Raw genomic sequence first — 24,195 nt, 5'->3', positions numbered from 1 at the left:
CAACCTGAGCTAAGAATCCTTTCCTAGGTCTCCTAGTGAATAGGATAGAGTGGGGTGCTTACCTGATTTTGGGAAAATACTTCTCTAACTTCTAAAAACACTACTAAAGCAACTTAGGGTTGGACTGATTATAAGTGAGGGAAGCTGTTGTTGTATTGGTGCCACCTGTTCTCTCTTTGCATCTGACTGCTCACCTATATTTAACTGCTAATTCATATGCAATTGTATTCTTGTAATGCTGAATCTTTATATATTTTATATATGGTTTTTACCTGTGATTTTTCTTTGTTTGGTGTGCAACTAAAGGCCTAATAAATAACAATATTTTTGATATTCTGCTCTCTAACTTGAATGATAAAGTCTGTGTGGATTCATGGTAGCCCTAGACGACTCACACTGTTCCTGAGACTAACCATTGACTGCTCGCCCACCTACCTTGGTTTGAGTTTTGGCTAACGTCTCGGTGTCTTCCCTGTTTACCACAAATAGGGTGGCCTCCCAAAGTCTTCCCCTATATTCCCCCATCTTAACACTCATACTGGTAAAAGAGAAGCTTTGGGGGCCAGGGAATTAGTTGTAGGAAATTCTTGTGCGCTATTAGAATAATTTATAAAGCACATTCTGAATTAGCACCCACTTACAAATTAGATTAACAGCACATATAATTAACATTTGGTTAGGAACTGAGTTCCACTTCACTCAGTTTTGTTTGCCTGTCATTTTTCCTTCTCTTCTTTCCAAGACAGAGAAGCAATCCCATTGCCTAGACCCAAAGAAGACCCTAAGCTTAGGTATTCCTATGCAAGTGACTGCTGTAATGATGACCAGCGTTCTGTACGATTTGCTGGTGGTCGTGTGGGAAGTATTGGAATCAAATGGACTGTATGATGGTGTACTGTGCTGTGAATCTTGGAATACTGTTCCATATCAAAGAAATAATTGTTCCAGTTGGTGTTTAGGCTCTTTACACTGGAGACCTGGCTGCGACTTCTGCCCTGCAGAGAGTTGTCCCTGTTTTTGACATCTACCAGGAAGCCATATGAGCCACGATGCACATATTCGCTATTCATTATCGCCTTAGTCTCTGGAAGGGAAGGGCGCAACATAGGTTTTAGCTGTAGATACTGGCGTCTTACTATCCTCCCTCCACTGATTCTGTATTGCTTTGGGAGTCTTTCGAAGAGGAGGAATGTGTGGGAGGAAGGTCTTCATTAAAATAATTAAAACTACTTTGTATCGGCCATGTTCTTTCAGATGATTAATGCATTCCTCCCACAAATTCTTCATCGACCTGCCCACCTACTCCTCAAATCGATTTCCTGCAACCTGTGGCAGTTCTGCTGTTCATCTGCCTCTCAATGGTAGGAATTCTGGCAGAACTGCGATCATGGGACACAGGCTGCTCCCTACGTGTACCCGATAAGTCATATCTGGTCTCCTGGATACCAACGACAATGAGCATAGCTGTCACTGAGCTGCAGTGCATCCCCGATGGCTGTGGGAAAATATCTAATCCAGTCTGTCTCTGGGTAAGCTTATTTCAAAGATGAGGAGTCTTTGAGAAGGAACACTTACCCATCAGAACGAACATAACTTAAGGTAAGTTATTTGCTTGTCTTGGTTGCTTTCACTGCATATGAAGCATACATGTTAGTAGTACATATGATGGACCACATTTGCTAACAAATGTATCAACAAGTTTGATAACCTATGCTTCTTCTGCCATTTTTAGGCTTCAGGCGAAGTTTCAGTACAACATCAGCATCACCATCACAAAAGGAGATCAGCAGGAGGAACTCTTTCGGAAAGTAAGTGTGTAGGCAATTTTAACATGGGAGAGGTCAAGCAGATGTCTTTGCTTTTCTGCTACAAAACCTAAAATGTCACATTGTTCGAAAGTTGTTACTGAAAACTGTGTTGTGCCATAGTGCAATGGTGTTGAACAGTGTTGGTTTAATAATCCTTAAAGTACTTACACATAGTACAGTTTCATTGCTGTTAGCAGCAGGACATACCCCAAATAGTGAAGTGTGTCATTTAAAACCACATAGTTGATACCAGGATCTGGATTGGCTGCTGGCCAGTCAACACTTGCCCATTCAAATGACCAGCTTCTGAACAAATCTCTACATGGCATATTGGACTGAGCTGTTCTAGTTGCCACCAGATCCTCTACCACCATGGGCTGTTCTCTTCTCTACCACCAAAGGCTGCTTGCACTCCAGTCCCTCTATATCAAGTAGGGTATCGTCCAACTTTTCCACTACACATCCTTGGCACCTCCTTCTTGGCTATTAACACCTCTGCCATGCCTGTTACTACTGCCACCTTCCTTTCTTCTGATCTCACAACCTCCTCCTGCTCTCCAATAGATGTCACCTCTCTACGCCTGCAACCTTTCGAGCTCTCCCTCCCTCTTCAACCACCACTCTGCACTCTTCACATTCCCCTTAGCCAACTCTCTCCCCCATCACTCTCTAGCCACTATCCTTCACCTCACTTGAGCGCTCTGCTTCTGATACCCACAGTGCCAGAATGTGCTGCATTGCTTTTTCAGGGCTCTGCACCTGTGTTCTCTGATTGGCTTAGGGCTGTGATTGGTTATGATTTCTATGTGCACCTCTGCCTGCTTTGGGCTTAGGGTTTGGGTGCAAGTCTATAATTGACCTGGCCGCCATCTTGGAGGCCAGTAATCCCTCTGCTGCTTGAGCGCTTCTTTGTTTGTGAATGTGTCATTGGACATAGACTGGGCGTTTTACTCTTCCATTTAGTGAAGAACCTGTGAGCTAAGGAAAACCGCAACATTTTATTTTCCGCAGAAAAGCCTTCTGTCAAGGGACAATGCTTTGTTAGTCCTTTGATACAATCCCCGGTCGGAAAGCCGCAGGTTTGCAGCATTGTATCTGCAGCCTTCGCTGACTTTTCTAATATTCCCTTTTAAGTTCAGAAATTACTTTCCTGATGTTCTGGACAATGTTTTAACAATGTTACAATGCCTGCTGTCAGTGTTTAATGAATGTAAATATTTTCCCTAAAGGGAAAGGCAGCTTTGTATACTCTGGAGTTGGACGTTGTTCAAAGGGAGCCACAGTATTTTCCAATTGTGAGTGGCACCTTGTTGCCAACTTAAATGTTATTTTAAGGGTTTTAATTATTTGATTTTGATTATTTGTACCGTGCACCAAGATAGACTCAACTATATCCAAGCGCAGATGGTGAAACCAGCCAACTTCCAGCTATCCAGGTAAATCGCATAGTATCACTAAATTGAAAGGCCTACTTAAACAGATGTTTTTTTTTAAAAGATTCCTAAACTGACCTAGTGACTGACAGGCTCTAATCTCCAGTGGGAGATTGTTCCAGAGTTTAGGTCCAAAAACTCTGAATTTCCTATCCCCTCTGGAGATCAGTTTAGCATGTGCAATCGCTAGCAGCAGTTTATCTCCTGAGCGTAATACTCTGGCCGGATGATGGAGGCAAACATTTGCACGGAGTTAGTCTGGGGCAAGGCCATTAAGACATTTGTATATCAAGCAGGTCACTTTAAACTTGATTCGATCCTCAACCTACCAAGGGAAGATGCATGGTCCCTTTTTCTCAGATGTTCTTTCCATCAGTCTAATCGCTGCATTCTTGTCCTTCTGAATTCTGGATATCTGCTTAGCTGGAATGCCTGTCAACAGACTGTTATAATAATCCAGATGGCTGTCGTCATTTCCCTCACCACCACTGCATGATCTGCTGCAGGCAAAAAGGGAAGCACATTCCTAAGCATCCGCAGATAATATACAGATTTTACCTTGGCCCCCAGATGGGCTTCACTGCCAAGATTCCCCTGCCAGACACATCCAGGTTTTTGATTTTTTTGTTTTTTGGTGACGAACTGAAGTTTTTCACCAAGAATATGGGGGAAGAAAGATTTCTTCTCATCTTTGATTGTACCCTTAGGGCCAAACAAAACAATCTCAGTCTTTGCTACATTCAGTTGGAGCTGGTTACATGCCATCCACTTGTCAATATCACCCATACACTGATTAATTATCATAAATGCCTCCTCAATGTTCTTCGTCTTAATATAAATTTGAGTATCATAGGCATAGGAGTGGAACCTCAACCCATGCCTCCCCAGTATATTTAGGACTGCCTTCATGTGCAGGTTAAATATCAGCGGGGATAAAAATGATCCCTGGGGGACACCACAGCCGAGGTGAAGCCCCCAAACCGCACCCGCTGGACTCTGTCCATCAGGAAGGCTCTTTACCATCTTACAGCTGGTTCTGATGCTTTTCCCACTCCTCCTATGCATTCCAACATGATCTGATGATCCACTGTGTCAAAAGCCGCGGATAGGTCTAACATGAACAATACCATAGAATCGCCAGCATCTGCGGCCTCCAACAGATCGTCATGTACTGCCAACAGCGCTGTCTCCATCCCATGTTTGGGTTAGAAGCCAGATTGGAGTTTATCCAACAGCCCCTGGGAGAATACCACCTTCTCCAAAACGTTAGCTGGCCAGATCAAATCGGCCACTGGCAGATTTTTCTTCAACACAGCTGGGCCTAAATTAGATTGTTTTAACAGGGGTTTCACTAATACATTTTTAAGTGCCCCCGGAACCCAACCCTCAGCTAGTGACTGGTGTGATGTTAGCAGCCAGCCGCCTCGCTGCACATTTGTCGGCTTGAGTTGCGAAATAAGGGAAAGTATCAGTTCCTCAGTCACAGGCTGAAATTCAAAATGTTCCTCCTGTGCCCCCTTTCCTAGCACTAAATCCTCTTTATTGTAGACAAGTGGTCCCTCCTGACCTCTCACACTATCAATACTCTTCTGTATAGCTATAATCTTCTCGTTAAAGAAGGCATTGTAATTATCAGCCTCTTCCTGCGACGGAACAAAAGAAGCTGCAATACAAGCTGGTCTACTAAATTTGCATACTACTGTGACGACTGCTCTTGCCCACTCCCCGCCTGTTCAATTTCCCTTTTTGCTTCAAACAAGGCTACTTTATAGGCTTTCTAAACCCATGTTGCCCTATCCGCATGGGTGCTGCACTTGGAACTCCTCCAAAGCTTATTAGTTTGATACACCTGTTTAGAAAGCAAGGCAAATGATGGCACAGGCCAGGGTTTTGAAATTGTAGTCCTCTCTGTTTTCAGTGGTGCATACTTGGAACATATTTCTTCCAGTATAGCAGTAACAGTCTTAAATTAGATTTAAGACCAGATTAGGGATTAACCCTTTAGGGTGAGTCCGCCTTGATGGGTTAGTTGGGTGGGGAGGGAGTGAACTTACCTGGGCTGATGCAGTGTGACTGTCCCTTGCCATCGATTGGAAACTAGGGTGAAGTCACTGGAGGACCATCCTCAATGCACACCATCCACTGGCTTGCGCTGGCACCTAGCCCTCTGACTCACTGCCCTGGTACTTTCCAGAATGAGGCAGGGGACATTGCCACAGGGGCAACAGAAAAAAAGTCTAACAAACTATTGGTTTAAATGAAGGGATGTCAACACAAGGTTATAGTTATATATGTACTGTTTCAGGTAAATATATATGTACTTGTTATGCATACTATCCTGTTGAGTACTTCACAAAAGACTCAATCCTGAATTGTAAGTATGCAAGGTTTATTAGGGATATTTGCAGGAATAGTCAAAGTAAAATGTAAACATCTCAGACTTTCTGGACCGCTTCACTTTTGCAACAGACTGTTTCTGTTCCTACCAGATTCTCCTAGTCTCCCACCTCACTTAGTCGTTAGGTGGCATGTCTTTCTTGGTCTTCCTGCTTTCTCATTGGGGATGTTTGTGGCTTGGGTATGATAGAGGCCCTCCCCCATTGTCTTATTTCCAGAAGGATGTTTGCCAGCTGCAGCTGTGGAGGATATTGAACTTGAGCCCGCCTTTTACTGAGGTCCCGATTGCAAAGAAAACACAACGCACATTTATGCTGTCCACTGGCTAATCTTTGGGACTGAGTCCAAATCCTGATCTTTGGCTCTACTATAAGAATAGTCCACCCTCATCCTTCTCGATGTTCTTCCCCATGCTCATTTCTAAATGATACCCCTTCTCTCTCTCTCTCTCTCTCTGTCTCTCTCTTTCTCTTTCTCTCTCTCTCTCTCTCTCTCTCTCTCTCTCTCTCCTAGTGCTGCACCTGTGTCTCCTCTATGCTTTGCTGCCTGCTTGCTCCTCAGCACACCCTAGGCTAACCGTTTCAAACTGAGGGATTGCCCTATTCCAAGCTGTCAACTCCTGTCTGGTAGCTTTCCTCTTCTCTGCTTTTTCTCTCTACCTCCCACTCGATGTTTCTTCTCTATTCTGTTTTCACTCTCCACTCCCTTTGTGATCTTTTTTTTTCTCCCTTCCTCTGTTTTCATCTCCTCCACTGAACTGATTTTTCGCCTCTCTTGCACTTTCACTCTTATGCTTTACTTCAGATTGGCCCCCTTTCCTCTCTCCTCCCACCCTCCTCCTTTCTGCAATTGACTGTTCTTTAATACTCTCCGCTCACACTCCTTTCTCTCCAGCTCCTGGCCTCTAGCTCTCGTTCCATCTACTCTCTCCATCCTCCTTCCTCCTCCGTGGGCGTTCCTTCTGCAAACACCCACACCTCTTTGTAGTCCCTCTTTATTTTAAATGGGAACCGGGACTAGCTAGGTTCACTGGGTTTCAGAAGGCAGTTATTGTGCATTTTGCATTATGATTGTATAATCTCTGGCAGATTGTGGAGGCTCGGCCCGCCCAGGAGTCTTTGGGTACTCCTTTCAAGGCACCCTGGAGCTAGTTGATCTAACCATATGTCTCAATCTTGGAATGGGATACTGCGCATGCACAGGAGAACAATGCTATGCTGGGGCATACTGTCCCTCAATCATCCACCTATCTCCATACTCGGTAGTCCCTACTGGTGAGAGAGCAAGTCTACATACACAGACTCACGTGCAACTATTCTGATTTTCGTATTCATTTTGATGCGTTCACGGACTTCTTCCGTGTTATCCAGATTCACTGTTCTCCCTGGGTTGCGGCTGCTCTCTTTTACGATTTTTGTGTAGGCCTGTTATCTCCTGATTCCACTATTTCAGCTTCCTTAAATGGATACCTGTATTTTGTGACTTGATGTGGCAAACTCCTGCTTACAAGTCTGGGCCTTATGCCTCTGAATCAAAGTTCCAGATCGGGGTTGAAAACCTGAGATAAAAATGTTCGAGGGAGAAAAGACCGAAGATTATTTATCCGAAATAAACTTCAGTCTTTTCTCCCATGACCATTTCTGACTTTTGGCCCCCGCCCCCACACACACCCCCACCCACCTACTTACATTGCGGTGGCCGCTGAATCGCTGGGTCCCTGCGACGCCTGTTCCCTTTCACTTCTGTGATCGGGAACCAGCACCACGTGGTCCTTTCCTTCTTTATTTGTGGCTTTTTGGGTTCGGTTGCAAGGGACACCCCGCAAACCCCACTAACAATATAGTGAGCAAGGGGGTGGGTGACAGCCCCTGCAGCCCATCTTTTTTTTTCAAGGGGGGGGCTTTTTAGGTCCTGCTGCGGGGGCAGCCCTTAGCACTGCATGCGTGATTTGGTCCACTTTTCGTCCGTTCAGAATTTTCGAACGGCCGAAATTCGTCCAAATAACGCATCGGTCTAATAATCTCGAACATTTTGGATGATTCAAAGTTCCTTGCTTGATCTATGAATTTGTGGACTTATTCTTGAAAGACCCCGCCTCCTGGAATTCCTGGGGGGCATATGGTCAGAACTTCCTGAGGTGGGTGTTATGGGAGTTTTCCTGAAGTCCTACTGGCAGTAAGACTTTAGTAAACTATCCCAGTGGTTTGTAGATCCCCAACTCTTAGTGTCAGTCCGTACTAGCTCAGGATATTGGTTGAGTGGCAGAGCAGTCAGGCTTAGCTTAAGAAGAAGATGTGCGCTTGTAGGTAAGTACACTGAATCTTAGCGAGACAGGCACAGCATAGAAGCACTTACACTTACAGTTATATAAAAAGTATATATTATATTTAAACCAAAATCACTTTAAATACTTCAGACGTTTATACTAGAAAACTTAGGAATACTTGATAATACACTTCAAATGGCACTTTCACTTGGATGTTTGTTTGCACTTACATTTGTACCAACGTTAGAAAAGGAAAAGGCAGTGTTATTGTATTATCGGATATTGCGCACTCATGCAGTTTTCAACGGTTTATACGGTAATGCATTTACTGTGCAAACACAGAGAAAAGTTTAGTGTAACATGAGCTTATTTCAAGGTTCTAGAGACGGTTTGTTTGCCTAGTAAGTCTTTCAAGTCCAAAAACACAACCCTAGCTAAAGGCGGTTCGAAGAGTCTTGACAAGCAGCTAATACGAAGAGTTCCTGTGGATTTCTTCCAGTTTCTAGTGTTATTGAAGCAGCGAGTAAAACACTTACAAGGTAGACCTTAAAACGGACTCGAGAAGGGGACACAAGCAGGGGCTTGGGTCTGAGGTAAGGGGGGGGTTGCCCTGGACACCTCTACATACACTCCCAACACTTCGGAGCGACTACTTGGAATCAGGTGAAATACCTTTTTCCCCACAGTACTTTAGGTCAGAAGAAAACGTTTGTGCTGGATGCTCCGGAATGTTGCATCTCTGGACCCGACCTCCGGATTCCGACAATGGACTGAATCACTGAGCAGCAGTCTCGAGGGAGGACATGTAGCACAACTTTCAGCAACTTCTTGGTTCACTCTGTGATTTTCGTGCCTTTTCTGCAGCACCAACAAAGGACACAGATCACCCGGTCAATCCTCTTTGCTTCCTTCAGTCCCACACTCTGGTAAGGGGGTGTGGACGAGTTGGATCGGATCTCTGGAGTGTCCTTACGGGTTCAGCAAAGATTTGGACGGATTTAGCATTTCCACAACGATGCACTCGAAATGGGCAGCAGGTCTTCTGGTATTGGGGTTCTGCAGCTCTGCAAACTCCTAGGACCTCAAGAGATGGCTTGTTTCAAAGTTTGTCTTGGGACTGGTTGTTTCCACCAGCCAAAGGGAAGGAGTTGTCCTCGTCGGAGCTCCTCTGTCGCACAGAAAACAAGGTCAGGGCAGCAGTGGGTCATTTCACGGTGTTGATGCAAAGGGTCTGCAAGCTTCTCTGGTCATCTTCGGTTATTTCAGCTTCCAGTGGTCGACATGCTTTTCACTCCAAAAGCCTCCGTTTTTATACAGTTCCAGCACACACTCCTCTGCAATCTCTCGCAGCGTTTTACAGAAAGGGGCGTTTGGCTGTCCAATCAGGACATCCAGACCCCCTGTGGGAGCTGGACCTATTCAGGTACTTTGACAAAGGAGGGGGGATTGGGGTGGAAAACTCCTCCACTTCCTGCCTGCTCAGACACACTGGAGCCTAGGCGGGATACCCTAGGGTTCCCGCCAAAACCAAAACACACACTGATCTCCCCCTCCCAGAATGGTAGAAGAAGGGCTAACCAAGAACAACCACGTTAATAATGGTGTAAAAAGAAGGGAGTTCCCAAGTTGGTACTTGGGTGCCCCTATTGTGCACTACCGAGGCTATGGACATAGTTTGCGCTATAAAAAATACACAATAGTTGGTAGAACACGTCCACTGCCCCCAGCCATAACTAAGTGATTGTCTAGGTGACTAAAAAGTCACAGGAGCAGAGAGAATGGGGATACTAGGTATCCCTTTGGCACTCCAGTGAAGGTGGTGTGTGCCAATCTCTCAGGCTTTAGAGTTTTGGGAGAGATAATAAGTATCTCTCTAGAACTGTAGTTTTAATCTCAGAGGGCCCTAAGGGTCGCCAGCAACACTGCCCGTGAGGAGCTGTGTGAGCTGCTGTAGTAAAAACACAGATGCCTTTAAGAGCTATGGAGCAGGCAGACTCCATATTATAGGTAGAATACAAAGAATAGAGTTCCAAAAGACAGAGCCTACAAGAATGAATAGGAGAAAAATGTTCCACTCATTCAGGATTGAAAGAAAAAAGTCCAGAAGTCCAGCAACAACTGCTGGGGGGGGTCTCACTAGGAGAGAGGAGGAAGCATAAAAATGATACTTCGAAGGGATTGTGTCCTCCGACGTATTCCTCATCTTAGATATATATCCTTCCAGCTCTGCTGGCCTCGGAAAAATTTTTCCCAGAGGGCGCTGCGCGTCGACGTCCCTCGAGTCGATGACCCTCGACAGCCGCCGTATCGACGCTCGACGTCATCCTGCCTATAAAGGCCGCGCGCAGCGTCCGTTGCTCAGTTCCGTTTTTCTGCGCTAACTCGGTGCCTCGGAATACCGTTGCTCAGTTTCTTAGTACTATTTACTTCAAGTTATTCGAATCGTACTCGATGGCTTCCTCGTCGGAACCGACAACCCCTCGATCCGGCTTCAAAAAATGTCGAGATTGTGGGAAAAAGATGTCGTTGACCGATCCTCACAGAAATTGTCTGTGGTGCTTGGGAGCCGAACACCATTGTTCGGAGTGCGAGGACTGTATGTCCATGACAGCTAAGGCCCTGAAGGAGCGTAGGGGGAAGCTGGAGAAAGGTAAGACTTTTAAAGCTTCTTCTTCTTTGACGAAGTCGAGACATTCGTCTCCTCGTCACCATTCACGCTCCAGATCTCGGAGTGGGTCTCATCACTCCTCGAGATCGAAACACTCGAAGAGGAAACGTCGAAGATCCCCTTCTCCGTCTTCCTCTTCCTCTGTTTCGCCAAAAAGAATCCCTTGCCCCACGAAACATAGTTCCCGGGCTGAATGGGAGGAATTCAGAAAAAACATGATGAGCGTCTTCGAGAAAGCGGCCTCGACCCCCTCGAAGACTGCCGAGAGCGATGCTCTGGTCGAAAGACCCAAAGGTCAAAAACGCCGCGAGTCGCAGTACCCGGCGAAAGAAACCTCTCGAGCGCGTCTCGAACCCTCGAGTAGGACTATGACCTCCAAACCTTCCTCGAAGGTTCAGTCGACGCCGTCGATGAAGGTTCCGTCGACGTCGAGGTCTTCGACGCCGTTGTCGAAGGGACCTTCGACACACAGGTCTGTCGACTCGACGCCGGCCTCGACACCGGCGTCGACGCCGAGAAAAGTCACGATGACCACACATCCAGTGACGATTACCAGGCCCTCGGCGTCGATGGCGTCGATATTGTCGAGTAAAATTCCAATTCTGTCGAGGTCCTCGAGGCCTCCACCTCTGTTTTCGACGCCACGCTCGAAGCCTTCGACGTCGGCATCGACGCTTTCGAGGCCAATAATGACAAGTTCAGCACCCTCTGCCTTGGAAATGGGATTTACTCCCTTTATTAGTTCAGAACAATTGAGAACTATATCCTCAATTTTAGAAGAGGGTGATTTGTCAGAACAAGATGAGTTACAGGGACCTGTAACCCCAGTTAGAGAGGAATTTTCCTCTGAAGAGCGCAGATTAAAGGATCTTCATGATTCTTTACATGAGGCAAGTGGTTTAGACACTTCCCCTGAGGTGGATTTTGCTAAACCAGACCCGGGGGAGCATGCTGAAACCCCCTACAGAGCCTTAATGGCCAGAATTACAGAGTTCATGGGGTGGTCTACACCTTCACAATCTTTCCAGCAAGATGACCTCACGGATATTCTTGACAAAGGCCCACAAGAGGATCCAGTGGTGCCTTTTCATAAAGCTCTTCAGAGAAAGATCATGACAAACTGGGAAACCCCAGATGTAATACCAGCAGTAAATAAAAAACTGTCTGCAAAGTACAGGGTATCTTCCACAGACCCAGAGTTCTTGTCTAAACATCCATCCCCAGAAAGTCTGGTGGTACAAGCAGCATCCTCTACCGACGTCAAGACGGCTTATCCTACTGTCCCACAGGACAGGGACGATAAAAAATATGATGCTATGGCTAAGAAAGTCTTTTCAGCATGTAGCATGGCGTTAGTCTGTTAATGCTACTTGCACCCTTGCCGGGTTCAGCCATACACTTTGGGAGTGTGCTTCTACAGCGGCTGACTGCATCCCGGAGGGAGAAGAAAGGGATGCGTTCCTGAATATTATACAGGACGGTAAAGACGCTATGTGCGAATCCCTCCAGACGGGCATTGATTCGGCTGACAGTATCAGCAGAGCAATGGCGGCAAGTACATCAACCAGGCGGTTCGCTTGGTTGAGAAAGTCGGGTTTTGCCCCAGATGTGCAAGCCAGGCTCTTGAACATGCCATTTGATGGCTCTTCTTTGTTCGGGAAAAAGGCGGATGACAGTTTAGAGAAACTGCAAACTTCAAAAGCAGCAGCAAAATCCCTAGGAGCTGCAATCCGTCAGACTCCTTTTCGTCCCACAGGAACCTCTGCGAGGGGCAAGTCCTTTCGCTTCTACTCCTCATTCGGAATAGGTAGAGGACGACCGGCTCAAAGGGGTCAAAGAAGAACTACCCGAGGTGGACGGTGTAGATATTCTAAAGCCGCAGCAACAGCAGGTGCCTCTTTACCATCGGCATCTGCATCAGCCGCCCCAAAACCACTCTGAGGACTTCCCTCACAGGACACCTGTAGGAGGCAGGTTGACTCAACATCTGGCGGAATGGCAGGCTATCACGTCAGATGCTTGGGCATTGGAAACAGTTGCCCAAGGTTACTGCCTACCTTTCCTACGTATACCTCAGAGTCATCCACCGGGGATCAGCTCTCAGAAAGCTCCAGATCCGCTCCTCTTGCAGTAAATTATAGACCTGCTAGAGAAAGGTGCCATAGAACCGGTACCTGTAGCGGAGAGGAACAAGGGCTGGTACTCCCCTTACTTTCTCATTCCAAAGAAAGACGGAGGACTGAGATCCATCTTGGACTTGCGAGAATTGAACAAATTCCTCAGGAAAGACAAATTCAAGATGGTCACTCTTTCTCAGATCCTCCAGGCCCTTCAGTTTCAGGACTGGTTGGTATCTCTGGACCTTCAGGACGCTTATTTCCATGTGCCTATCCATCTCAAACACAGGAAATACCTGAGGTTCGCAATTGGCAACTCTCACTATCAATTTCGAGTACTGCCTTTTGGGCTGACCTCCGCCCCGAGGGTCTTCACCAAGTTAATGTCGGTAGTGGCGGCAAGTCTAAGGAGGGAAGGGATTCACGTCTACCCCTACCTGGACGATTGGCTGATCAGGGCTGTTTCTCCAGAGCAAGCTCAGATCCAGCTAAATCACGTATGCTACTCCCTTCACAAACTGGGCTTCTCCCTCAATTTAAAGAAGTCTCAAATGATACCATCGCAGAGACTCCAGTTCATAGGAGCGATCCTGGATACTTCCCTGGGAAAAACCTCGCCACCAGAGGTGAGGGCTCAAGATATTCTACAGATGGTTACCAAGTTCCAACTTGCCCAACGTCTCCCAGCTTTCGACTTTTTGAGGTTGCTAGGCCTCATGGCATCCTGCGTTTTCCTTGTGCCAGAGGCTCGCCTGAGAATGAGATCCCTCCAGTGGACACTGAGGACTCAGTGGTCTCAATTCTCAGGGAGAATGACAGATCTTCTTCAGGTTCCCGGCAGGGTGGCTCGAGACCTTCAGTGGTGGGCCTGTCAGGAGAACATTCTGAAAGGAGAACAGTTTTGGCAACCCTGGCCGGAGATAACAGTAGTCACGGATGCCTCACTCACGGGGTGGGGAGCCCACGCCAACGACTTGACCATCAGCGGTCGTTGGTCTCCATCGGAGTCCAGACTACACATCAACCTGTTAGAGCTGAGAGCCATCAAACTTGCGTTAAAGGCTTTCCTACCAGTTGTACAAGGGAAGAACGTCCTGATAATGACGGACAACACGGTGGCCATGCATTACCTCAACAAAAGAGGAGGCGTAGGATCACTACCCCTGTGCAGAGAGGCGATGCAGCTCTGGTTTTGGGCAATCCAAGAAGGAATCTCTCTATCGGCAGTTCACCTAGCCGGAGAGAAGAACTTGACAGCGGACGCTCTGAGCAGGCAGAGCACAGTCTCCCACGAGTGGGAGCTAGCTCAGGAAGTCCTTCACGAGATCTTCGCCCTTTGGGGAACCCCTCAGGTAGATCTGTTCGCCACCAGCCTAAACAGGAAATGCGACCTGTTCTGCTCAAGGGAATTTCCTCCGAGAGGAGCTCTGGGAGACGCGTTCATAGTGGACTGGGAGTTTCCGCTTCTGTACGCGTTCCCACCGGTCCCTGTCATTCCTCAAATGATCAGGAGGTTGAGAAGATTCCGACGAACCATGATCCTAATTGCCCCGGATTGGGCCAGGAGAACGTGGTACCCGGACCTTCTAGACTTGTCCATCTGCCCTCCATTTCGACTTCCTCTCAGAGAGAACCTACTCTCACAGAAGGGAGGTCAGGTTCTCCATCCAGACATCAAAACCCTCAACCTTCACGCTTGGCTTCTGAACGGCTGAGGTACAAGGATTGGGACCTCCCTGATGATGTTATGGAGTGTTGCTTTCGGCAAGGAGGCCAGCAACAAAGTCTTTATACCGCTGCCGTTGGAACAGATTTTGCAGCTGGTGTAGAGAACAGAATATCGACCCATTTTCATGTGGTACACCAATGGTTTTGTCCTTCCTACTATATTTGGCAAATTCAGGCCTTCAAGTTGGCACAATTAAGGGCTATCTCGCAGCGCTATCTATCTTTAAGCGTACTGCGGAGGAACCATCCTATTTCAAATTACCCTTGGTAATACAGTTTCTAAAGGGGTTAACCAATGTTTATCCCCCAAGACCATTCCAAGTTCCCCTATGGGATTTAAACTTAGTATTAACTTTCCTGATGGGGACACCTTTCGAACCTCTCCATTCTTGTTCGTTAAGATTTCTTACCCTTAAGACTGTTTTATTAATAGCACTTACATCTGCTAAAAGGGTGAGCGAGTTACAAGCTCTTTCTTGTAAACCCCCTCATACAATCTTTCACAAAGACAAAGTTGTCCTACAAGTGAAGCCTAATTTCCTCCCAAAAGTAGTCTCTGAATTCCATATCTCTCAGAAGATTATCCTACCATCTTTCTATCCTCCTCCTCACCCGGGGAAAGAGGAAGAGAGGTTACACAGACTAGACCCTAGGAGGGTTCTAAGTTTTTACATTAGTAGACTAGCCAGGATAAGACAGGCAGACCAGCTGTTTGTAGGCTACGCAGGTCACAAGCTGGGGTTACCAATAACTAAGCAGACCATTTCCAGATGGATCATTCTAGCCATTCTGGAATGTTATAAACTGGCAGGGAAAGAGCCCCCTCAAAACCTTAGGGCTCATTCGACCAGAGGTATTGCAGCTTCATCGGCCCTCAAAAGAGGCGTGCCGATTAAAGACATATGTGCGGCCGCTACATGGTCGTCTGTCCATACCTTTACACGTTTTTACAATCTGGATTCCTCCTCTAGTCAAGAGACTAGATTTGGAAGGGCTGTACTGCATTCTATTCACCAATAGAAGACAGCGTGAAGTCAGTACTCCCTCCTCCGAATATAGAATACTGCTATGGGAGCCTATCTAAGATGAGGAATACGTCGGAGGACACAATCCCTTCGAAGAACAAGTTACTTCTTACCTTGTAACGTTCTTTCGACGGGATGTTCCTCCGACGTATTCCTCATCGACCCTCCCATCCATCCCCGCAGTTTTACTTCCCTTGTTGTTGCAGCTTACGCTCCTTCAGGGTGATTAGTCTAGTCCAAACAGTAATACTGTGGGCTACAAAACGGAACTGAGCAACGGACGCTGCGCGCGGCCTTTATAGGCAGGATGACGTCGAGCGTCGATACGGCGGCTGTCGAGGGTCATCGACTCGAGGGACGTTGACGCGCAGCGCCCTCTGGGAAAAAAATTTCCGAGGCCAGCAGAGCTGGAAGTATATATATCTAAGATGAGGAATACGTCGGAGGAACATCCCGTCGAAAGAACGTTACAAGGTAAGAAGTAACTTGTTCATCTCCCTAACAGTGGGCTGATGTCATGTCTGTCTTGACGGTTGTTCTTGGACTTCAGGAGTGCTGTTGCCGTTGGGCAGGACTGCAGAGAAGCCCAGGAGGATTGGAGGAGATCACAATGGGTAATTTGGCCCTTATCAAGCTGACCGTTCCACCGGGCACTCTGGAACTTTCCCCAAGCCAGTATGGCGTCTCACCTTTTGCATCGACCTTGACGAAGCATTTGCAGTTACACAGTAAAGGAGGATTCCGCTGACTGTTAAGATGGAGTTAAAAAATGTGGCCTAGTGGACAGATTTCAGGAGGCCACCCTAGTTATAGTGAACAGGGGAACTCCAGTTAGCCGAAACCCAATCGGGTTGAGCGTGGAGAGTAGTCAAAGCTTAGTCTCAGGAGAAAGTGACTGAGTGAGGGGTTCACAATGTTTTTAATTTTCTGTTGTAATCCATTCATAGCAAGGTCAGCGCTGCTATCTAGTAGACATTTATGGGCATTTTTGGATAAACCCTAAAAGGGAACATTATTTCCGGGGCGGCAGAAATCTGTTTTGACTGAAATCCAAAAAGCTTGAATATATGCAGCCGATAGTTTCAAAAAATTGATGTACATTTTGTGAAAGCTTGTCTCAGGCCACCAAGAGGCGGAGCGTGTACATTTGTCTGCCTCAATGTTCATAGTGCAATCTGGACATTGTAGTTTCAAAGAGAAAAGAGAGCGGTTAGAGGTGATGATGGTTGGTGAGAAGCTAGCACGATTAAACCTTTGGAATGTCTAGTGAGCTTGCATTTGCATAGTAAAGCAGTGCCCATATTCCATGATGCTGATTTCAGCTAATAGGATTAGCATCCTGTGAGGATTAGTAAGGGACATGATTGTAGCATGCCTAACATTTGCATACTGTATGCATTATAAATCTAAAATAGTGAACTGTTTTGAGAGACATAGGCAACTTGTTTGATGTCATATTTTTATTTAGCATGGTTCATGTTTCAAGTCCACCCATTCATCGTACGTATGTATTGGGTCGTTATTGATTTAGGAGCCTGTCACATAGCAGAGTAGGTAGCACAAAGGAGTAATAATCCAGGATATTTTGAAGCACGTTTATTTTACAGCACAGCTCTTCCTACAACCCAAAACAGTGCCAGCTCAGCTGATCAATCTCAGGCTTGAGGCTTGCCCACATCCTGCTTCTTCATGTCATTCAAGACTTTTAGTATCATGTTTTTCTCATTCCCTCTGATCTCTCTGTATCAGGCTTAAGGGTTTCACATACCCTTTCTATTTGGTTATTCCATTATTTGGACCACTCCACTGAGTTTCTCCCAATTGCCCCCTCAAAGGGCCCCTTTAAGGGCCCCATGCAGCCCCTATCTCGGCCTGTCTGGGCGCTTTTAGCACACTAGAGCATTTTCTTCATCTGCCTAATCTGTCTGTAACCACCCCATGATGCGACCAATACCAACATGTAACTTCTAGCCTTGGGACCAGCTTTGCATTGTAAGGTAAGGAGATCCTTACCTCCTTCCCGCTCGACCCACACTCTATTACTGCACTAAGTATACTCCTCCCAGTATCGTATCACCTATCATTCTAAGCCCCCGCCCCACCTTTACTTTGTTGTTCGCTACCTGCATTTCTTGCATAATCTTAACTGCGCTTACGAGACATTCCGCCTTCCCGATCTACCTTCTGGTTGCATACTGGTATGGCACCCTCTTCCACTGACTCTGTTACCTGCTGAATCCTACTTGGTCCACTCCAGTGCTCCCAGCAGCAGACGATCGTTATGCTGCTAACGTGCATCTTTATCTGCTCCTGCTACACTTGCCTAACTGGTGGACATCAAAGATCAGATAAAACCACCTCCATGACTGTCTCCCTCTGGCTGTTTGAATACGAACCTTACAATCTGCTAAATGTTGTCCTCCTGTAAAATCAATCCAAGTCTCTCTGTTCCACTGTGCTGCTCTTGAATCACCCTCCTTCTCCACCATCGCATATCAATGCAACTTGTACTCTGTAACTGCATATTTAAATACTCCGCTCCTCTTACCTAGAAATGAGGTCTGATCACCCACAAAAATGATGCCTGTTATGCTCATTTGCATACCTGAAGCCCCTCGCACCATGAGGTGAGGCTTTCCCAGACTGTGTACTCATACCTATTATGTCTTTTACCTGATTGCACCACACCTGAAGCAGCCCCCACTCCATGAGGTGAGGCTCTCCAGAGCAAGTTCACACTGTATTCCATTATGTGGTAACCACTTCAATATGTTCTCGCACTCTGTTAACTGTAGTCTGCACATACTGTAACTAGCGCCTAGATGCTTGAGGGCTTTGTGCGCTGCTAGACATGTCAAAATAAAAAATAAATGGCTGCTGGTATGGGATGAACTTGTCTGGAAGGCTCAATGGGAACCAAAAGGGCAGTTCCTCTCACACTGGCCAATTCTGCTTGAGGAGGACTCGGTCACTTCCCTCTACCTCGGGCCTAACGTTTACCCTTCTCGGCTCCTTTCTCATCCTATGGTCTTCCTGACCCATCCTGATGATCTGCCATGTGCTCTTTCCTTTTCCCACTTTGAGACCAGGTCAGTGTCTTCCCCTATGCCCCCTTTGGGGCCAACTGGCCTCCTTGTACTTTCCTATACTGACTGAACACCTGCTTTTTTTAATTTCTCGACAGGTTGCTCCTGACATTCGGAAACCACCTCCTCTTTTTTTTTTTCCCAACCACCTTATTCTGATATTTGACAACCTCCACCTTCTCTTGACCTGCCATTTCCACATGAGGTGCCTCCACCTACTCATGATGTTCTTTTACCACCTCATCTTGATCTTCTACTGTCACCTTTCTCCCACTGAGGTCTCTGACTTCTCTTCACCAGCACCATCCAACTTGGACAATTCGCACCAGCAACCTGCTACAATCGTCTCCTAACATCTGACTGAGAACCAGTGCTTATCTAGCCCCATGAGCCCTCTGCTTCGGCTGGCATCTCTGTGTGTGTCTGCACCTTTTATGCCAAATTGGTGAGGGGCAGAGGTTAGCTATGGCCCAAAGTCCAACTGGACTCACCAACTGATTGAGCAGGCAGACCAAAGCGTTAAATAGCTATCCTGATATCTTGGATTTCATATATGTCAATGTTGTATTCTGCAGGGAGCTGCAGCATGATGCTTCACAGTGGCCCGAAATCCAACTTGCCATCATGCACAGTGTAAGTGATTTATTTTCTCCCACTTTCCGGGTGGTTGATTTGCTTGCAAAGCAGAAGGTTCTGTCTCTGTTAGAGCAGTCCGCTGTCTTTTGCAGACTCACTCTGCAGGGTGAGCCAGAGATTTCCTTGAACTCTTGGAGCCTACGCGAGCCCAAAAGCAAGAATTTGCAAAGGGCTCTGGATGACTGAGTGCGCTATGGTGCCCGACAATGATATCCTGTGCAATGTATTTTATTTTTCCCATGCACTGCTCAGGGCTCTAATTCCTTAAAGCAACAGGGTAGCTATGGTGGCTCGTCACAAAAAGGAGTGTCACACGACAAATGAAAGGTTTAGGCAGTGAGCCGGTGTTAGATGTCTTGGGAGGACAGCCAGACTTTTGTAAGGTGTTTGAATCTCAGAAAGGAGGGTTCTGCTCTCAGCTCATTAGGGAGTGAGTTCCATAATTTAGCTGCCAAGATGGGGAAGCTGGTTCCACCTGATCTTTGGAGATTGAATCGTGGGATGACGAGGCAGTTGGCTTGGGCCAATCTGCGAGGTCTAGTGGAGCTATGGAGGGCAAATCTGTTCGCCAGATAACAAGGAGCTTGGTTGTGAAGGCATTTATGGGTAAGAGCCAGGGACTTCAAGGAGAATCGGTGAGGGATTGAGAGCCAGTGAAGGTTACGTCTAGTGTCAGCTATGTGTTGTAGCCTGGGAATGTTGGGGGCCGCTCGGATCGCATTGTTTTGGACAATTTGTAACTTGTTTAAGTTACAGCGATTAGTGCCTAGGTAGAGGGCATTGCAGTAATCGACCTTAGAGAGTACGAGGGTCCTAGCCAAGGTCACACAATTAGCTGTAGAGAGGTATGGGCGACATGCAGTAATAAGTTTAAAGTATAAACCGCTGCTGATGAGACTGAGTTGGTTTGTCTAGTCAGGGATAAGGTCGAGTCAATGTAAATCCCTAGAGTTTTTGTGTCCTTAGCAGTAGGAATAGTATTCCCATCAATGGTGAAGGACTTAAAAGCAGGGTCAAGTTTGGTGAGTTTTTGTGGTGAACCAAGAATGAGGAGCTCTGTCTTCATCGTTTAGGCAGAGTCCGTGTTGGGCCATCCATGCTTGGATGACCTGGTAGATGGCATTGATGGCGAGGGAGTCAGTAGTGTAGTCACCTGTGATAGGGATTAGTATCTGGGTGTCGTCAGCGTAATTAGTATACGTGACGCCCAGATGGTCCAGAATATCAAAAAGAGGTTTGGTAAACACGTTATACAACATGGGCGAGAGACAGGACCCTTGAGGCACGCCACAAGAGACAGGAGCAGGTGGGGCGGCTGCTAGTGGAGAGAACACACGCATTGATCTATTATCTAGGAAGGAACTGATCCAGGTTGAAGCTTTGTCAGAGAAGTGTGCAGCTGATTTGAGGTGGTGATAGAGAATTTTGTGATTGACAAGATCAAAGGCCGCCGAGAGGTCCAGGAGAAGTAATAGCGCAAGTTTGCCTTTGTCTTTTAGATCTTTGATCTGCGTTTTTAAATCGATAAGGGCAGTTTCAGTGCCATGGCGTGGCCGAAAACCCGATTGCCTAAGTCCCAGAAGTTTGTTTGATTCAAGGTATTCTTGAATTTGTAAATACGCAGCTCGGTCGAGGATTTTTAGTAGAAATGGGGCAGTAGTGATTGGCCTGTAATTTGTAGGTATGCTGGGATCCAAGGTAGGTTTTTTCAGGAGAGGGATGACCCACGCATCCTTTAGATTGTCAGGTACAATCCCAGAGCTAAAGGAGGAGTTGATGAGCGTAGTGATGAATGGCGCTAGGTCGTGAGCTGCTTCCTTAATAATGGGCGCAGGACAAAGGTCACCATGACAGTTGGAAGGTTTAAGGCTAGCGATGATCTTTTCCACTTCAGAAATGGAGAGTGGAGAGAAGCTAAAAGGAATCAGAGAATCTGGGATGGAGTGGTTTATGGCAGGTATAAGGTTCGGTTGAGGGTTGGATTGAAGGCTAGTTTGTTTGTTGTTGATTTTAATTTGGAGAGTGGCAATCTTGCATAGGAGAGCCTGTTGGATTTTGGAACACCAGGTGCTATCTTTGGTGCAGGTGTCAGGTGCAGTAACAGGAGTTTCAAGTTCTTTTAGGATTTTGAACAATTCTTTGGTTTTGGATTTAGCTTGTTCGATACGTTTATTGTATGTGTCTTTTTTGCCTGGAGTATGGCTTCCTTGTAATTGAGGGTAGCCAAGAGTAGACACGATTTGTTAGCTGGAGAGTGGTTGCTTTTCCAGTGAGATTCCACGATTCGTTTTCCTTTGCGCAAAGTTCTAAGCTGGGGTGTGAACCAAGAATTCAGGTGGGCTCCAGGTTTGGATTTTCTCAGTTTAGAGGGTGCGATGGTGTCTAAGGCTTTAAGCATAGCCCGATTAAAAGCGTCAACCAAGGCCATGGGGTCAGAGCATGAGAGAACCTGGTCATTGAGAACAGGGAGGAGGAGAGGGAGGAGTCTGTCGCAGGTGATGTCACGTTTATTGCGAGTGGCCGTAGCAGGTGAAATGCTTGGAGAAGGGCTGACAGGTTTGGACTGTATATTGAACATAATTAAGTTGTGGTCAGTCCATGAGCACTGTTGTTTGGAGGTGATGTTGATGGGACAATTGTGGGCGGCTATCCAGTCAAGGGTTCTGCCCTTGTTGTGGGTAGGTTGGTTTATGAACTGTGTGAATCCTGCATTAGAAAGGATATTATCAATAGTCATGGCAGCAGTGTCCTTGGGGTCAGAAAGACCTAGGTTGAAATCCCCCAATATCGTGACTTGGGAATTAGTTTTGGTGTTGTGAGTGATGATGTTAGAGAGGTCCTCAGCGAAGGTGGATAGCCGGCCGGGTGGCCGGTAAAGTAGATGGAAGGTGATAGAGTGGTTAGGGGTAACAGCTAGTTTAGCTGTCAGTGCTTCCAGAGCGGAAAAGTGGTGCGTGGCAGAGAGGTGGAAGTTTAGAGCATTTTTGTGGAGAACGGCAATGCCACCACCTTTGGACTGATTAGAATTACAGTCATGTCTGATGATGTTATAGCCTGGAGGGATGGCGAGGGAGAGTAGAGGGCCTGAGGCTGCGTGAAGCCAAGTTTCGGTAATTGCTATGAAGTCGAGGTCAAGGTTGAGGATGAGGTCGGCTACTTCAAGGGCGTGAGCCGAGAGTGATCTGGCATTGATTAACGCACCTTTGATATCGCTCGAGTTAGGGAAATTAGAAAGGGATGGTGAAAGATTTGGCGTAGGTGTGGCCGGAATGGGGGTCCGTGGCAGTTTGTTACGATGCGCTGAGTGATGGGAAGCGTGGGTGAGTCGTGAGCCGAGTCTGGCATTTCTCAAGGTGATGGAGCATGGTATGTTTGGTAAAGGTCTAGAGGCAAAATGTTGGATCCATAAGTCTGGGTTGTTGAGGTAAGGGTTGGTGTGGAGAGCCAAAGGAGGGCATAGTTGTGGTGTGGTGCTGGTGTAGGTGGCGGACGGGGACGGTGGTGTGGTTGTGTATGGGCCAACCAGAGTGCAGTATAAGGAGGAGAAGGATGGGCAGTAATCTAGTGAGTAGGACACTGAGAGTGTAGATAGGTGAATCTATAGCTATTAGACTGTAGGTGAAGGGCATGTTGACCTGGTATAGTCTAAGAGCAAGTGGCCAGATAGAGACCAAGAGGGCTGTTAGCAACCGTAAAGGACAGAACACCCAGGGTGGACTGTGGGTGACTGTGAGTCATAACACAATCAGTGTAGTTTGTTAGCGACCTTACGGCGCAATTCAATCAGGGTGGTCCGTTAGTGACCAAAAGGCACAGCACAATCACAATGGTCCGTTGGCAACCAAAAGGCACAACACAGTTACAGTGGTCCGTTAGTGACAAGTGTTGCATCTATTACTGCAATTCATAACATAAGCAGTGTTGCATAGGAATTTGCTTGTGTGTAGCAAAGCTAACTATTTAAGTTACCCTGTTCAATGAAATCAGTTTGCCCTGCATTACTCTCTTGCCCTCACAACTCTCTATACCCTCTTTTCTCTGTTCACTGCTAGTTCAAAGGGTCCAATGGAGCGAGAGTGCAGCAGTTATCTTCTCCGCTCTTAAGTGCCATAGGCCTGTGTGAGATTGATAAGCAACTTTTTGTGCTTTTTCAAATAATTGCAAACCAGAAGTAATCGGGATGATACCTTTTATTAAGCTAACTGTATCCTGTCTGGCAATGACCAGTATGTGTTCACTTATTTATTTTAAAGATAGTCATGCAATTCGATTCCTGAAATGTAAGTTGTTATAATGCATAATTACAGTATTGCTACTGTAAGACACTGCATTGTCTCCATGATTTACAGTAAAGTTTAGGGTAGTGTATCTAAATCTCATAGTATCAACTACATTTCATTTTGTTGGGGAAGGTGCATCATATTGATGAGTGAACACTTTTGAAAATCTATGTAATCACATAGCCAAATGCTTTTGATGGCAAACCTAGTTCTGTAGCCTGCTGGTTACATACATCTGGGCAACTGGTGCTCAACCCATGAGCTGCTACCATCCTTGTTGATATACCCTGCAGCTTTAAACCAGCTATCCGGAAAGTAATATGGCTCCAACTACAATATTCCACTTAATTTGCCCAGTTCGCTCCGTGATCAATAATTCCATCCAGTCTGTTCATCTGCAGACATACTGCACTACCATAGACTGTAGTTAGCCTCCAGAGCTCGCTTATATTATCACCAGCAAGAGAGAGCTGGCCATACTGTTTTCAGAGCTGTTTCATCATATCTATTTATTTGTTTGTGTCCGTCCACTCAGCTAATTCTTTACATTTTACAGACACTCGTTCAGTGCTTGCAAAGTCTTGTGCCCACTTGCATAGTCGAGTAGATTTTATGAAAGGCGATTGCCACTTGCTGTGGATGTTTGAAACTTGTATTTATTATTTACTTTGTTTGCATTGATTATCAAATAATAAAGGTTTCACTGTGCATGGCTGGCCTCTGGGTGGCTCAGTGTGCCAAAGCTAAAATG

General features: G+C 46.5%; 1 protein-coding gene across 6 annotated transcripts in view; it reads left to right on the top strand.

Annotated features, from left to right (window-relative positions):
• CLIP4 (CAP-Gly domain containing linker protein family member 4) overlaps positions 1-24,195 on the top strand; it is a 609,451-nt gene that overhangs the window by 511,210 nt on the left and 74,046 nt on the right. For all 6 annotated transcript variants that reach the window (XM_069608715.1, XM_069608714.1, XM_069608711.1 and 3 more), the window contains one exon: positions 1,733-1,808. In XM_069608715.1, the coding sequence (XP_069464816.1) occupies positions 1,733-1,808 (76 nt within the window). The remainder of the gene's footprint in view (positions 1-1,732; positions 1,809-24,195) is intronic.

This window comes from Ambystoma mexicanum, chromosome 4q, assembly GCF_040938575.1.
Source record: "Ambystoma mexicanum isolate Mex_15411 chromosome 4q, UKY_AmexF1_1, whole genome shotgun sequence".
Classification (NCBI taxonomy): Eukaryota; Metazoa; Chordata; class Amphibia; order Caudata; family Ambystomatidae; genus Ambystoma; species Ambystoma mexicanum.
Note: the sequence above shows the minus strand (reverse complement) of the source record. Positions and strands in the feature narration are given on the sequence as shown.